Source organism: Poecilia latipinna, unplaced genomic scaffold, assembly GCF_001443285.1.
Source record: "Poecilia latipinna isolate Pla-1442-1.1 unplaced genomic scaffold, P_latipinna-1.0 Scaffold388, whole genome shotgun sequence".
NCBI lineage: Eukaryota > Metazoa > Chordata > Actinopteri > Cyprinodontiformes > Poeciliidae > Poecilia > Poecilia latipinna.
Window position 1 is genome coordinate 330,927 of NW_015113004.1, and position 16,828 is coordinate 347,754.

Consider the following 16,828-nt stretch of genomic DNA (forward strand, 5'->3'; position numbering starts at 1 on the left):
GTGAAGCCGTGAAAAGGATAGAATACAAAACGACTCCCCGAGCTTTGAAGATCTCAGAGGACACTTGTCTAAAAATACTGTGGCACGACAATACCAAGACATGGACGCCCACCTGAAAACAGATTCTCTGGAGGAGCTGCTAAGCTCCACAGCTCAGGTGGTAAAACGACAGGACATGCAGTCCACATCTTAATGGAAGAGTGGCAAAAAGCCACGCCAAGCTTAACAGACGCTATACGTTTAAAGCAAAACAAACAAGAGGAACACCACATTTTTAAGCTTTTTTATTTGTTAATGAATAATCTAATTACTTAATTATTGAATAAAAAAAAAACATGTACCAATGTGATTAAAAATTAAAACCCTGTACTGTGGAAAACTGGGCATGTCCAACAAGGGACTAATTTATTATTGCCAGATAAATCTTCAATGCTAACATTTATCTGTGAAAGCACTTCTAGTCAGTCTCTTCTTCAATCTCTTACATGTTATTTTGTTGGCATATTTAGCTGACACTGAACATCTACAATGTAGTTCAGTACAGATTGAATCAAGTGAATGACTGGTACTTTAAAGACTTTGACCACCAGTAGTGATGCTTTGATCAAGAACTACATCCTCAGCATTAAACACAGTTTTTGTTGCAAAAGCAGAAAGAGAAGACATCTCTAGGAGTCTTCCTCACGTAGAAATTTATGCAGTTATGGCATTCTAGCTTGTAGGGAACAAATGTAATTTTGCAGTTCATACAATGATTAATTGCATGAACTCTTTTTAAAAGAAACAAAAGCCATAATGGTATTGGTTGGCACCAGATTGGTGCGGTTAAAAAGGAAGAAGTCCTTCAAAGAGATTACCCAGACATGTATTGGTTCTATGCAATATTCATAAAAAAACATAACTTAATAAGGGATTAAACAGTTGCCATCTCCACATCAGATTGCTGTACAATCATCTAATTAAATCTCGTGCACTGTGAAGGTGTCCAACGACAAAGAACTTTCACAAACCACCGTGTTTGGGTTTTAAGTGGCTCACTAGCAGCGACTAGGGAGCAAGGCTGTTTCCATCAGTACTTCCCCTCCAGCACTATTAAAATAATGAAATCCAAAAGGCTTTGGTGCAATCAGAGGAGCTAAAGAAGGTGATTTTGGAGGGCACGCTGTGAAGACCAGTGACTGAGACGCTCTTACAAGATAAAACAAAATGTGACTTTTGAATCAATCCCAAAAAGGGGGACACTTTTCTGCTCTTGATTATGTTATCTCCCATTTATCTTTCTAATCTAATATTTTTTTTTTTTTAAATCAGTCTCAAGGTCCTACTTCCCAGCCTGTGAAACTCTTGCCCAATATAGAGGAGTTTTCCTAAAATGTAAGAGGAGATAATTATAGACAACTTTGTTTCAGCCAACGATAAAGTGATGTGAAGCAGACATTTGCAGGAACAAACACAATTAAAATTCCACACTCACCAAAAGGCAAGTCTATAAATAGTCATTGCTCATCTGCTGGGGCAGATTGTTAGTTTGATAGGAGGAGACTTGCAGAAATGTAACATTCATGCGTTGGCAGAGTGGCTCAGAGGGTGTTATCGTTTATTAAATGTGGACACAAACTGGAGTTTTCACTTTATATAGATCTAGATTTTGTGGCAGTTCAGACGTTTCAGCTCCTTAGCACATAAAAGCAGATTTTATAAGCACTCATATCTGATCTTTTGCAATAAATGACAGCTGATGGACAACAAAATACTATTTTATGGTGCTAAGGCAGATTTTACTACAACTATAACGTGTTTTTGTTTGTTTTATCTTTAAATATTTCTTGAAGCAAAGAAGAATGATCCTTCGGACCAGATGGTTGGGGTATATTGGGCAATACCACGGCAGGACTTCCATGATACATCACAGACATCTTCATATCTACAGCAACCGATGCAAAATGTGCAAATGACAAATGGTGATGTTTGTCAAGAGAGAACAGGTAGCTTGACCATTCTTCCACATGTAGTTTCTTCATTAGCCGAGATGCTTGAAAATCAGTGAAGGATGTCTAATCAACTTTGCGTGTGTGTTTCTGAAGTATTGGAAGAAAACCCAAACATGGGGAAACATGCAATACAAAACACAGAAAAGCCTCAGGTGAGATTAAATCCACAAAAACCTTTTAAAAAACTTGGCTGTTAGCTGTTCAGTACGTCATAAAATGATCCTTTGAAGGGTCGATGAGTCGATGACCTGACACAACTGGTTTGAGTCTCTTAGATGAACAACTTTTCCAGTCTATGTGACTGACTAAATTTTAATGTATTATATTTTAATTGGTTTGTGTGACTCTGTGTGAACTGCTGGACAAAAACCCCCTGCATTCCTATGACCTTTGAATAAGCTGCTATGTATGTATGTATGTATGTATGTATGTATGTATGTATGTATGTATGTATGTATGTATGTATGTATGTATGTACGTATGTACGTACGTACGTACGTACGGACGGACGGATGGATGGACTGGGCCCTAAGCTACAAGGTGGTTGTGAATTTAACAAATTCTGTTGTTTAACAAAAAGATTATAGTTCCCAAAACATGGTAGAGATAATGTTATGCTTAAAGACAATATTTCAACACTTTGGACTTTATTTTTGACAGGAATAAATGGCTTTAATATTCTCAGATGTGATGTCAGTCAATAACATGACATTCTCCTGACCCTGTACCGTTCATAATTTTCTCATATATTTTTTAAATTTAGAGTTTTGTTTGATCTTAGATTAATATTTTCACATAAATGAATTTCAGAATTGTTGTGTCTTTTCATTGTTTCACTTTTCCTGTAGATGGCTATGATTTTTAGCGGGGTGTATCCTCCCTCCTCTGCTTTAGAGGCAACTTAAACTAAGTAGCTCGCAGCAACAGCTTAGAAGTTCCCCGTTCTTTAATCAAAAGCAACCATTTGTCTTGTTTGAGTGATCAAAAGATAATGGCGACAAAGCCAGCAACTGATTAAAGAGATTTTCTTTTTTTCAGTTTGAAGAGCTGTAAACCATGCAGCATTTTACTAATTGGATCTGAATAGATGCTTCTTCTCAAATTTAAAGGCTGTACTAATAGTTCATAACTGTGACTCCTAGGAGGGAAATCTAACAAAATAAAATGTGTCTGAATGTCAGTACATCTGGGAAAGTCTCCACGCATCACCTCTCTCTGCACCGACCTGAGACACTGCAGATAGAATATGGATGCAGGTATAAACTGAGGAAAGAGCTTCTGCTTTCGTTCTGGCATATATTGATGCATGAGGAGGGAGCGTTGCCGAGTATCATCATTTGTTTTGCTTATCTTGTTTTCAGGTTATTTAATTTACTGAAATCTATGCGAGGTGCCTCTCAGGGAGGAAGTCCAATTATGGGAAATCTAAAATGTATCCCTGGAGATCAACAGCCCTTATAAATTCAAATTTGTCCAATGTCAACCATTTATGAGGGTATTTTACAAGAAGAGACGGATGATTTACTTGATACCTCACATTATGGAGGATTAATGTTTCTGACAAGCTACGATTCTGATTCATTCATTTTAAAACTGCGTGTGTCTGTATTTCATAGGAGTCGTCTTGAAGCCGTAATAGATGGGTCGGTTTGTTTTCACAGCTGCCAGCTAACAAAAGGCTGCATAAGGCATGAAGGCTTCACACATAAACACAGGCACAGTCATGAATGTGAAATCTGACTATTTTAAATCATTTTCCTTGAGGTCTGATCTAAACCAAAGCAACGACCCCCCCCCTCCCCCATATTTGCTTTTGGAGAGTTGTTTTTTTGTTTTTTTTTGTCCCTTCAAAGACGCCAACCTCCCAGATTTCTGTCCCAGGGTGTGAATAATACAAACCCTTACACTCAGCCCTGGAGGACACTAACAGTAAAAAAAAACCCTGATGCTGTTTCTCATTCTCTTTCTACCAAAATCATGCCACATGCAGCATGGCGTGCGTCTGTGAGTGGGAGACTGGTGACTCACCCCAGCTCTGCAGGAGAAGACCAAACCTAATCACCAACGGGCCCAAATCAACCTCATCGCCTCAGAGACGAGCCTTTATTTTCTTTCTCCATGCTTTATGTTCCCAGCTCCTCTCTGCCTCTCTTTGGGGCCTTGTCCCACTCCCGATTTCTCATTATGTTTCCACTGCTTTTACAGCGTTCTCCCCATTCCTCTCCCGGCGTATCACTCTCCCCATCGTTTTCACCAAAACAGCTCTTACCTATTTCTGTCACGTTCTCTTCTTTTAATTTATTTTCTAATTTTTGTGTAATCCACAGCAAATCTTTTTTATGGGTTTAGTATAACACAGAGCAAATGTAAACATACCCTCAGTGAATGGCTGCAGATGGCAACCTGCTCATTATCTCACTGCACTTCTGTCATTAGCAGGACGTTTAATTCGCCGCTCTTCTACGCCTCTAAAGGCAAACAAGTAGTCACACAGGCAAATATAGACAAAATATTAAATTGAGTGTTAACTACCTGTTGTGGGAAAAAAAAGAGAGAGAGAGAGAGAGATGTCACCATGGTAACCAGACAGGTGGGGTCATATCCACTTCTCAATTTAATCAACAAATAAATTTGGCTCCCAAGAGATGTGCATCTGTGTGTATGTCTGATAGTGAGCCAATCAACCAAGAGGGAAGAACAACATAAGCTGATGTGTTTGCCTCTTACACGCACTTGTACACGCGTGTGCATGTGTGATAGACAGCGGAAATACAAAATGAGGCTAAAAGAGAGGGAAAGCAAAGGGAGGCTGTTGTGGTGAGTCTTCAGGCAAGATGTAAGAGGAACCATATTTAGCAGAGAATAGGATTTGATGCCAAAAGAGGAGCAATTACAGAATCAAGCATGTCTTAAGGTTCCTTTTTTTTATGTGCCTGACTGCTTTCTGGCTCTAGCTACCCTGTTCTGTTTTCTCACAAGATGTGGAGCAATTTTAAAGACTAATGCTAGCTTAGATGTTTTCTGTTTTGTGTTTCCGGGCATACGTAGTTGAAATTACGCTCATGAGATATGGCTCAGGACAAGATGTTGAGGTATGTCACAGAATTAAAATGTGAAATGTACAAAACAAAGACATCTACAGAAATAAAAGCGGTAAGAATGGATGACCAGGCTGTCTGCTGTCCTAAGCAAAAAATATATAATTTTTTTTTCTGTTCAGGCAGCAATTATTCTTTAAAAAGAACAGAAAATATTATTTTTGTTAATTATAACATTGCAAATCAGCGCAGTCATCCCCTGTGCCATTCCAACGTTTCACCCATAGCTATTCGTCGACTGATTTGCATTGACTTCTTCTGTAGCCTTTTGCTAATTTGCTTTAATCACCAAAAACACTTTGGGAGAATGTGCTATAATCAGCTTAAACCAAAGTTGAACTTTTTCCTTTTTTCTAAAATCTGTTTCTAAAAACTGCAATGACTTTACTTGTGTGACGTTTGGGTTGGTAATAGTACTTCTTTGTTGAGAACATAAATCACTCATGGAAGTTTTCTTGTGAAATCAGTCAGTTTTTTCCCCACTTCATTTGATTTGAGACGACTCCGTGCTGAATGGGCGTGCAGCTAAAATTACCATCAGATCTAATCAGATTAACAAAAGCCACTGAAAACTCTGGCTTTGGGCCCTGCCTAACTCATCAACCCATTAATCTGTTTCAGTGCACCCCTTAAATCATTACGCGAACTAAAAATATTCCACTAAGCCTTTTGAAAAAAAAAAAAAAAAATTACAATCATTCTCATTTATTTGGTCTAATAACACAGTTAGCTCTTGTATTTCCATCCCTGGGCCATGCAGTTTTCGTCTCAGTTATTAGGTACAATGTCATGTATGTAATGAGGAAACAAACAACAGCTGCGTCAGGTACCACGAAGCCACCAGAGCATGAACACACAGAAACAGTGGCAGATAATATAACAACCAGAAACTTGGGGGAAACAAAAAAAAGTGAGAAAGTTAAGAGATAAATCTTCATACATGACAGGCTGGTGACCATATTGTTTCCCAGGATGTTGACGTCGAAAGGCCCAAATTAGAGAGTTGCAAAGTATTCAGAGGGGATTGAATTTAAGCTACAAAGTACTGGTAGCCCTGCCTCCAGAAAATTATATCAATGGCTGGGTGGAAGAAGTAAAGGTAAAAGTTGCCTCAGAGGTAAAAACTCAGAAGCAACTGATCTGAGTTGACAGACATAAAAGAAAGAATAAACTTTCACACTGTGAGGCAGCTCCATGTTTACAAATGAAGGTTTCTGAAGCTCTTTCAACCCTGTTGGTAAGTTCAATGAGAGACCGAGGCCTGACAGGCAGCCCACAGGGCAAAGAGGGTCTTTGAGCTAAATAAACAGTGTTTTTTTTGTTTTGTTTTTTTTATGATTGATTCAAACACAATGAGGAGTTTATTCCCTCAATTTGGTGTCAGCCGTTCATTTATGAAGAGTTTCTCAGTTTGTCATGAAGTAGCTTGAACCTCACCATGCAATCTACCTGTGACCTCTCTGCTCCGGTCACTGATAGCACAGCTTTTTGAAACTTTATGATTCACACAAAGGCAGTTTATAGATGGAGAGATGAGTTAAGGCTGCCATTGAATGTTGGACTAAACATTTAGACCAGATGAGAAATTAGTATTTAGTCTGGATCGATACAGGGATGGAGATGTCTTGCTTTACTAGGCGATAGAGAGGAAAGCAGTGCCACAGAGGACAAGAGGCCTATAAGGCTACGCCTGCTGCTAAAACTCCAATAATGGACTCTTTCATGACTTGTTTGCCTGTTGGATAAATATAGTAAAAATGGCTTGTGGGTGTAGAGAGGTGCAGAAAATGTCATCTAGGTCAAGATGCACCGAGCAGAGAGGTCGGCTGGATGTCTGGGCTTTTCTGTAGTAGCAGGATTTTCTCTGACAGTGACAGACAAGATACAGCGAGGACTCAAACTAAAGTGCCAACTTGCTTTTATAGGACGATGAGCTTTTACCAATAAATAACTCTGTATCGGAGGCAATTTAAGGTAACGTATTGAAGCAAATTTATCTGCTAAATTTCTGCATAAAATAAAGTTTTAAAGGGTCAGTGACAGTCAAGAGCATTTAGCAGTGGGAGCAGATTAAAAGTGACCAAGTTCAGATGACCGACTTTAAATTTAGAGGCTCCCTTGTTCAGATGAATTGTGGTAGAATAATTTAAAAGATTAATGACATTTTGTAAAAAGGCAGGAAGAAAAAAAAAAGAAAGGCAGGGTGGACTTGAATCATTTGATCCACTGATTCATGGCAGAGCTTTGCTACTGCTTCTTCGAGGTCACTCAGAGATCATTTTACCTCGAGGATATTGAAAAGATTTGACTCAAACATGAAATAGCGAATATTGATTCCTCCTGGAAAGACTGGAAGAGGAGCCGAAGAGCTGGGAAAAGATGGTGGCTGAATGGAAGAGAACTGGAAGCAGACTCCAGCTCCCAGTGGCGTGCCAAACGTTATGGTGAAAAGTGAAAAAAAAAAAACAAAAAGCCCACAGAGGATAAACAGAGCAGTAATGAGGAGATGAACAACAGCTGCACCAGGTAGGCTATCAGGGACCAGGAAGCCACAAGGGCGAGCACACACACACAGACAGAGAGACAGATAAGAGACTAACAGACACATAATGAAGAGGGAGGAGAAATGACGAGAGGAGAGGCAGACCCTTCTGTCAACTACAATCACCACAGACATCAAATATGTAATCTGAAACATTGGTTTGCTTTTGAGCGCAAGTTAGTCAGGATTTCTTTGTTAGTTGGTATTTTACTCCTTGTCATGAGGAAACTAAACTTTGATTTTAAGGCATGTTAAGAGAAGTGGATTGATTGCAAAAACATCCATCCATACAAAAATAATAAAATCACACCCCTAACAATAACATTATTTTAATTAATTTTTTTCAAAAAAGTCCAAATTACACTTGGGTTGTGAGGACACTGCTTTGTAATGTCAAACTCTATTTATCCTTCTTTGAAAAAAAAAAAAATAGGAGAAATCTGTCTACGTCTGTTAACGTCGTTCAAAATAAATTCAGTTAGCTGTAATTTTTTTTTTTCATTTTATTTTCTTTAGCGGTCCATCAGCTTGACAGTTCCATCCTCCCTTTCATAAATACTGACAAAGCATCTAGACAAAGTCACACAACAACAACAACAAAAAAAACGCAGAGGTTTATGTACCTCATGTGGATGGAGCGGTGTGGCACCTGTTTTCATTCTGTGCTTCATTGACATGGAACCAATGTTTTCAAGGGCAACAGCTGACGTCAAAGCAAGAATCAAAATGTTTGGCTTGCAGGATACATCGTCTACTTGGAAAACTCCAAGATAGGAATTTACTGAGAAAAGTTTTACCAACCCACACATTGTCATCCATGTTTGGTGGGATTATTATTTAGATAATTGAATTTTGTGCATGGTGTTTTGCAGTAGCACTTCCCATCCAACGATCTCAAACTTTCATGCATTTTAATGGAAATTAAAGTGATAAAGAGTAGAAAACAATTGTCAAGTGGAAGGACAAGTTTCAAGGTTTTCATAGATATTTACAAATAAAAACGTTAAGGAGTGTTGTGCAGTTGTGCTGTATCCTCCCCCTGGTTGTAATTATTCCAATAAAACTACATCTTTTCTATAAATTTACCTGACATTTGCATGTGAACAGAAGTGCACAAACACCATGAAACCTAAACTACTCCCCACTAGGTCAGGTGAAAATACTGTTGAATCATGAATCATAAAAGCAACCCAAGAAGGTCATTAAATCCAGAGGAGCTGCAGTGATCAAAAGCTCAGGGTATAACTATTAGTTGAAGATTCCTCAAATCTGGCCATGGATAAGCAAAAATAAGTTCATAGCTGAAAGAAGTACCCTTGTAAATGTAAAGGAGAGAACATAATAAGGCTGGTACTCAGTGACACCAAAACTCAGCTTTTTTATTATTTTTTTTACTTAAATGCAAGACGGTATGTGAAGCAGAAAACTACGATTGCACTTCGTCCTGAACCCACCGCTCTCCATCATGAAACTGACAGCACCTTGTTGTCGTGAAGCTTTTCTTCTAAAGATCTGAGACTGAGATGGAAGTTCACCTTCAGGTAGAACAATTACCCTAAACATATAGCGGATCTACAAAGGAAAAGCTAAAATCATAACTTATGTATGTGGTCTATCACAATAGTCTGTCAGGTAAGTGGTAAACACTGTAAGACTAAAGTGCTTTACAAGGTTAGAGAGCAAAAATCTCTACAACTGCCATGAATTAACTCTTGTCTGCTTTAATCAATGTCTACTGTGTGTTTTTAAACGCGTTTCCCTAAAACGAAACTCATGAAATATTTAAGGCAAAATTCAAATAGCAGCTTGTGTCGCATAGAATGCTATAGAATAAAACGAACGCTGAGAGCCAGCTGGCAATAAACATACACAGAGCTCACGTCCTGATTTCTTCCCACCTTTCCAAATGCTTACGCTTAAATCTGTGCTAATCCTGTGAGGATGTATGGCTGTTGCTCAGTCTGCATGACCTTCTCTCATCCTCTCTTCGCTGTTCTTCTTCCTTTGTCTACATATTCTGGCAGGTCTCCTACATTTTGCCTGAACAAAGAGCCAATCCAAAAAAAATCCACCTCTGCATCGCTCCCTGTGGTTCTCCTCTCATCCGTCATCCCCCTCCATTTCCTTCCATCTTTCTCCTCCTTTTCCTAATTAACTTTGTCGCCTTACTTTTTGGCACCCAGAGGTATTTTTCTGTATTTATTCTCATATTTCTTCTGTTTAACTTAAAGAGACATATTGTCACATGTCTTCTGTTTTGTCCATCTTTCTTTGTGTGTCATGTAGTCATGCACAGCTGACCAGAGTGTACAAGCTCCATCTAAATCAATTTCTTTGTCAGTGTTTGTGAATAAACATCAGAATATTCTTTGCACATATGCAGCTGTTTCAGCAACATAAACTCTGAGGAACAGTAAGAACAAGTATGCGCCGACTGAAGCGTATAACAGAGCATAATAAGATACAGATAATTGCGTCTTATCTGTACATTTTGAACTCTGATTGGAAGTGTCTTCAAGCTTTTCCCAGTTTTTGTACAAGGGTGGTTCAGTCTTCATTAAGCTCTATCAAGCTGTGCGTTCATGTGCGAGTTTTTATTAGTGTGAGCATAGTTGAGTGAAATCAGTGTGTCGGCCTCACTATTTTACACTAATCTTCCCTTCTTCCACATCACCTCGTTCACTGCAACATCCAGCCTGAGTTGTCCCTCCTGGGGTATCATTACCTCCTACACCTGGCTCCCCCTTCTATGAATGAGAGCTATCAGACTGGGCTGTTCTTCATCCCTCCATCAAACGTGCCCTTTCAGACATCTGACGTCACACACACACACACACACACACACACACACACGCTTACAAAACAGGACACTGGGACATGTTTCCTTGCAAGAGAATAAAGGACAAAAGGGACAGATTTGACACTGACACACTACTATTATTAACACTCAGCTGCTATACCACCTCTTCTAATTAGTGTATATTATGCTAAGAACAATCTAGAAGCCCCTTTGAAATCTTCCAATTGGATGTACAACACAAAAATGAGTATATTGTCTTACATATACAGATGTACATATAAAAAAATTATATTTCTTTCTCTGCATGCCTGCCTCCAGATATTTTGTTCTGACATGCCGACTGGTTAAGATTTAATACCAGACTGACCCCTGGTGGCAAAACAGACAACATCAATTTCTAGGAAAGTGAAAATCTACATTGTGTACAGGTAGACCGAGCAATTCATTGAATATCATCAACCTCATTACACAGGACAAATAAAGACACTCACAAAGGTCAGTAATGCATTAACACGGTCTTATTTGAGCAAAATTCACAACCTTCTTTGAGGTAGATACTCTAAAACAAAGAAGAGACTGGATTCTACACCTCTTTCTGTCTAAAGCTGCACATCTGTGCTGTGCTTGTTCTTTGCTCTGTGAGAAGTCTTCATTAATGTCAGGTGGCCGGTCTGTGGCCACGATCTCTTTGACACTCAATTCCAACTCCATTAGGCCTTGTTTCTGCCCGTCTGTGTGTGCTGCTGTCAGTTAACTCTGCTCTTTCTGTCTGCTCGTCACATTGTCTGGATATTTGGCTCCATGTGGGCAGCCAAGCAGAACACAAAGCCACTCGGTGCCGAGACTCGGCAGACGAGACACTGTACATGCACCCACTCAGCACAGCTATGGCTGTAAGTTAGAACAACAAAGTACAATTTCTCTTATGCTCCTTTTTATAACAAGTGACTGCAAAGATTAGTGAGGTCAAATATACTTGTTTTTTTGCATTGTACACATAACTGATAGGTGAAGGAGATGAGAATAATAACATTTGAAATCAGATTTTGGATTTTGACCCTATGTACATTTGAGTTGACAATTTAAACAAAGGCTCTAACAATAAGTGTTTACAATAGGACAAAGTTCATGCTACTATAAGCTACTATAAAGTAGCTTGAACTTTATAGGAGCTTTAAGTAGCACATAAAGTAAAGAGTATTAGTGAACATGCAAAGCTAGGTTGAGAATAAACGTTGTTTTATATGAATCAGATACAAAAGTTAAAGAAATTACCAACTCAACTAAAAAACACCGGTACAAATCCATTTTTAACTGATCTAGCTGACAAAGAAAAAGAGAAAGTAGAAATGTGCTAAGTTAAAATTAAGTATGCATCATTAGAAGAGGAATGATATGACTTTTCCCATTCAGTAGGAAGATTCACTTTTTGCATAATATTGTCAGCAAAGTGAACAAAGACATAAAGATAAGGACAAATTTGTTGGCAACCTGGATATATGAAAAGTCTCAAACCTAGATGCCCGAATTTATGTCCAAACAAACTTGTGTTTTTGTTATTAACCAGATGTTAAACTAATTTGAGATTCCTCATTTTGAACAATAAACCTACCGTTAATGTGCATTTAGGTGCCAATTCAATCCACTGAAGGAATGCAACAAATTTTTCTATCTCGATTCTTTCAATATGTACTATTTTAATTGTTAATCAGTTTTTTAAATATAATTTTTAATACTTTCAGAAGTATATGGAGTGAATACAGCATCAAGAAAAGACTATGATAGAAAATATTTCTATTTTTTCCCTTTAAAGCTCTGTAACTGTGATAAGATACATGTTTATTTCAACGCTTTATGCACATTTTCATTAAATGTGTCAAATTTGTCTGGGTGAGTCTCCCCTTCCTTGGAGAAAATAAAGCATGATATGTAGCAGGGAAAAACAAAGGTTATTTTCTGTCAAATCTGAGTGATAATAATCAGAAACATTATGTTAGCAGCCAAACACTGATATCTTAAAACAAATATCCGACGTCGACAATGTTGGATATTTGAGAGTCACGAAAAGCTATGCAGAGGTAAGAGGCAGAACAACTGATGTTATAGGAGATGTTGGAACAGCTGATTCTTGTAAAAGTTAAAACTCTCTCCTCCATAAATCTGTAGATGATGTCTGAAAAATGCAAACATAAATGATTTTATGCTTTGCTGCGTTTAAAGAGTAAACACTTTAACAGTTTGAAAAAGCAGACAATAATCATAGGAGGAACAGACACTTTAAGCAGATTAATGCTTTTACAGTTCGCTGTGAGTGTCGCTGAAAGCTTTTTTGCAATTTAAAATTCTCAAATACAACCTGACTCACTTCAACTTTCCGACAAATTGTTTAAAACACATCACAGACCTGCTGGAAGAAAGTGACATTGTGCAGAACGTGAGATATGATTGTAGTAATTAATATGGTCCAAAGATGCCAAACCAAAAACCAAATATATTTATGATGGAGGACCAAGGTGTTTAAACCAAAAACACACCTCAAACAGCTCTGTTTTGTACCATCATGTGTTCAAATATAGGCTGGTTCAAAGTGATATGAACCTTTTTAAGTTTCCAGTTCACTTGGAAATTTCTTATGTCTTTGAATTTTTTTAATTCTGATTCATTTCACAGAGGTCAGTTCCAACCAGCCATTTTTGTTTTTCACTGTAAGATAAAGCAGAACCTTAAGACCAGAAAGTAATGGCTAAATGGCAATTACCTTTGCTGCAGCTAAAGCAGTGACACAAAGCCAATATTCAAGCTGCCTGTAGATGCATTGTTAGACATATTATTGCGTAACTTTAGGTGTTATATGATGCAACCAGGGAGTCTGGTTTTAATGCATAAAGATTAAAAACTGACCCTTCCTCTATAAGAGCACTATGACTTTAAGATTTCAGTTTATTTTTTTAACGTGTGCAGCATTAACACAGATTGAGCACAAATTTAATACCTCTGGAACACAACGACATCAAAAAGTATTTACAAATCTTTCTTGACTGGACATTCTCTAATCATCAGTGACAGGAAGTCACAATTTAAAAATGTAAATTTGTACTCTGGTTTTTAGATGACCTGACATGTTTAAGTGTGAAAAACTATAAAAAACCAGAAGAAGCCTGTAAGGGGCAATACTTTTTCAAAGTACAGTGACAATAAAGGTAAACAGACCTCAAGCATGTCAAACTAGTCTCATCGCCAGGCTCAACTCACGTGGTGAAAGCTGGATTGTATTTGGCCCCCAGGTAGTATGAGTAGAGGTTGAACATCCCAATCATGAAGGCCACAAACACCATGATGAAGATGACCATGAACTTGAAGATGTCTTTGACGGTCCGTCCCAAAGAGATCTGCAGCGGGCCGAAGCTCTCGTTGGCTGGCAAGATGTAGGCGATGCGTGAGAAGCTCAGCACCACGGCGATGGCGTACAAACCCTCTGAGATGATCTGAGGGTCAGAGGGGCGCCACTTGTTCCTGGCTGAAGAAGAAAGGCAGAAATTTCTTTGTGTAAAAAACTTCAAGGATTTTAAACTGACTTTTAGTACCTTTAGATATTTCTTCAAGGAGAAAACCTTCTTGTAATCTTCTAAATTGATGTTTTTGAGTAGTTTTCTTTTGCTTTGTGAACCTTTTTGTACTTATTTTTGCTCCTTCTACCTGACCATGATAGTATATTCTGTAGTGCACTTAAAAATTAGGAAGGTAGAAAAGTTAATAATAGATAGAGGAAGAATTGTGAGGGATACAAAGAAAACTATGATACATAAATAAATTTTAAATGTCATGTCAAGACATGATACTGAACTAGTTTTCAACTCAGATCAACTAAAGCTTTCATACATAAGTATACCTAACACACAAAATAGATAAAATCAAAAGCAGCAAAAGATATATTAACAAAATTATTTAAATAAAACATTTTACATAAAATTATTTAAACTTTTTTCAGCTTTTTTCTGCTTGAATGTTTTGTATGTCAAATTCAGGTGGGCAAATAAACATAGAAATGAGGTAAAAGAAGCACTCTGAGAACTACCTGGTTAATTATGATCACTTCAAAAGACCACAAGACATACATGTTTCTTAAAAATACAACAAAAAACAACAGGGAGGGACTGAAGCATTCTGCAAGGTAGAGTATTTCTAATATGCTAGTATTTTTTTTTCCATCAACTTATCCCCTTGTTATTGGTTCCTGAATTGATACACATGTGCTATGGCTCTTTGTCCTTTAGGTCTGCTGGCTGCAAAAATGATAAAGGGTTAAAATTGAATCAAACATGCTGTACATTTTGCCATTGTCCTCATGTGCATATTGATTGCTTTTACAAATGTTCCTGATTGCAGAGCAGAGAAATATTCAGTAAAAGGGTGTGAATGAAAGTGAAGGCTTGGAAACGTTAAAAAAGCAAACAAAAGGAGAAGTTGGGGGGGGGGGGGGAAGAATTGATTAAACAGAAATGTAAAAGTAAATCTTTTAAACTGGACAGGAGAACAGCAACACAAAAGGCAATGCAGATAAGCTGAGAGTCAAAGGGAAGTGTGTGGAATAGAAATGTTAACCTTCAACTTAAAACTGCTGAATATAATAAATCTATAGTTTTGTCGTGTCTGTTAGCATCTATTTAGAACAATCTCCCGAGTCTTTTGTCATGACAAAGTCCGGCCAGCAGGGGGAAGTACTAGTGAAGTTTCTTTTCATGTGCAGATAATAAGCACATTACCTGCAGCCTGAAGTCCTTTTGCTACATAAATATGTTAGGCACCATTAAATGAATTAATTACTTGGTAAATATTTACACAGATGTTTGCTTCTTGTCATAAATTTAAGTAACACTAAATATCATACTTTCTAATCATTCCTCACATTATAGAATAATATGCAGCTTTGAATCTGATCACTTTGTTAATAGAATCACAAGCAGGCCACACCTGGCACGTCATGCTCTGCATATCAATTGATAAGCAACATCCATATCATTTTGCTTTGCACAAGTGCAATTATAAAGCTTTTCTAATACACATCTAGCAGAATCTCAAAAGTAGATTGTAACTCGTCGCTCTGTTATTTTCAACCATCATTTGGATCTGCGTATGACCACAATGCAAAAATCAAACGTGATCAATTATGCGCCAAATTTTTACACACAAATAAATGTTGCCGCTAAGGTGTGCTCATTATTCTGCTGTTGCTCCACTCTGCCTATTTACTGTGATCAACCAGAAGTCCTGGTCTGTGCTTAAAGCCTGGTGGAGAGAAAGGAAAATCTGAGTCACTGTATCATCTCCAACATTGTAAGGCAAAGTGATTACCTCTAGGGCCAATTCAGGGATGAAGCAACTTCAATGCCCAGTTCCTCTGTCGTATATACTGAGAATGGCAAGGCATAATGAAGATGCAGCAATATCATTTAGAACAGGAAGTGCTTGAGAGGCCATAAGCTGAAATGACCCTATCTTTAAAATGGTTCATTTAATCAACTGCTATGACAAAATCTCTATGATAAAATAATTTCCTGTTACTGTAGCAACATTTGCATTGCCTTTCACTGTGAAAGGAGTTTATTTACTTTGCTAGTTGCTCTTTTACTTAAACCCTGGACCTATTTTTTTTAAGAAATACCTTTAAAATTGGTCAGAAGTCTGCAGAAAGCCATCTACAAGCATCCCGGTTCATAGATATGCATGGTAATACCAGGTGCCGATGTTTCAGGTCAAAAGCTGAGATATTTCTGCATTTGTGACATTTACATATCTGATTTGAAGCTTCTTATTAGCAATCCATGTAGCATAGTAAATAACCAACCCAGAAAAGATTTTCAATTTTAAAACAATGTCAAACAATCCATTTGTGTGAAAAGAATAGCTAAACATCATAATAGAAGAGTTTCCACAAACGGGGAACTCAGCTTTTGCCAAAGCAAAGTTCAGCAAATGGTTGAAACAAACATTACTTATATTATTGCCATTTTTTCCTCCCCACAGTGTATCCACTGTTTACCGTAGGTGAAGTAAGCCACTTCGTCAGGCAGTGAGGCATTGCTGAGGTCTTCATCTGGCACATGCATGTCTACATACTGCTGGGCTTTAGATGCCTTCAGGAACGCCATGAGACGTGCCGTGAAGGACGCCACAAAGATGGACAACATGCCAAAGTCCAAAACGTTCCAAAGGTGCATGATGTACTCCCTGGGCCCATCGCTCCAAATCTCCTTACATTCTGACCAAATCATACCTAAAGGAGAAGAAACACGTCATAGTAAACGTCAGCATCTCATTATATGAGGATGAACATGTATGAAAAAGTACAAAATTAGAAATAAACTGAGACGGAAATCTAAATAAACTGCTAACAAAG

The 16,828-nt window shown here is 37.9% G+C and overlaps 1 protein-coding gene across 1 annotated transcript in view; it reads right to left on the reverse strand.

Annotated features, from left to right (window-relative positions):
- Nucleotides 1–16,828, reverse strand: part of trpc7b (transient receptor potential cation channel, subfamily C, member 7b) — a 59,189-nt gene that overhangs the window by 16,194 nt on the left and 26,167 nt on the right. Inside the window, exons 6-7 of the mRNA XM_015037029.1 lie at nucleotides 16,472–16,705; nucleotides 13,684–13,948 (exon numbers count right to left, since the gene is read on the reverse strand). Coding sequence (XP_014892515.1) covers nucleotides 13,684–13,948; nucleotides 16,472–16,705 — 499 coding nt within the window. The remainder of the gene's footprint in view (nucleotides 1–13,683; nucleotides 13,949–16,471; nucleotides 16,706–16,828) is intronic.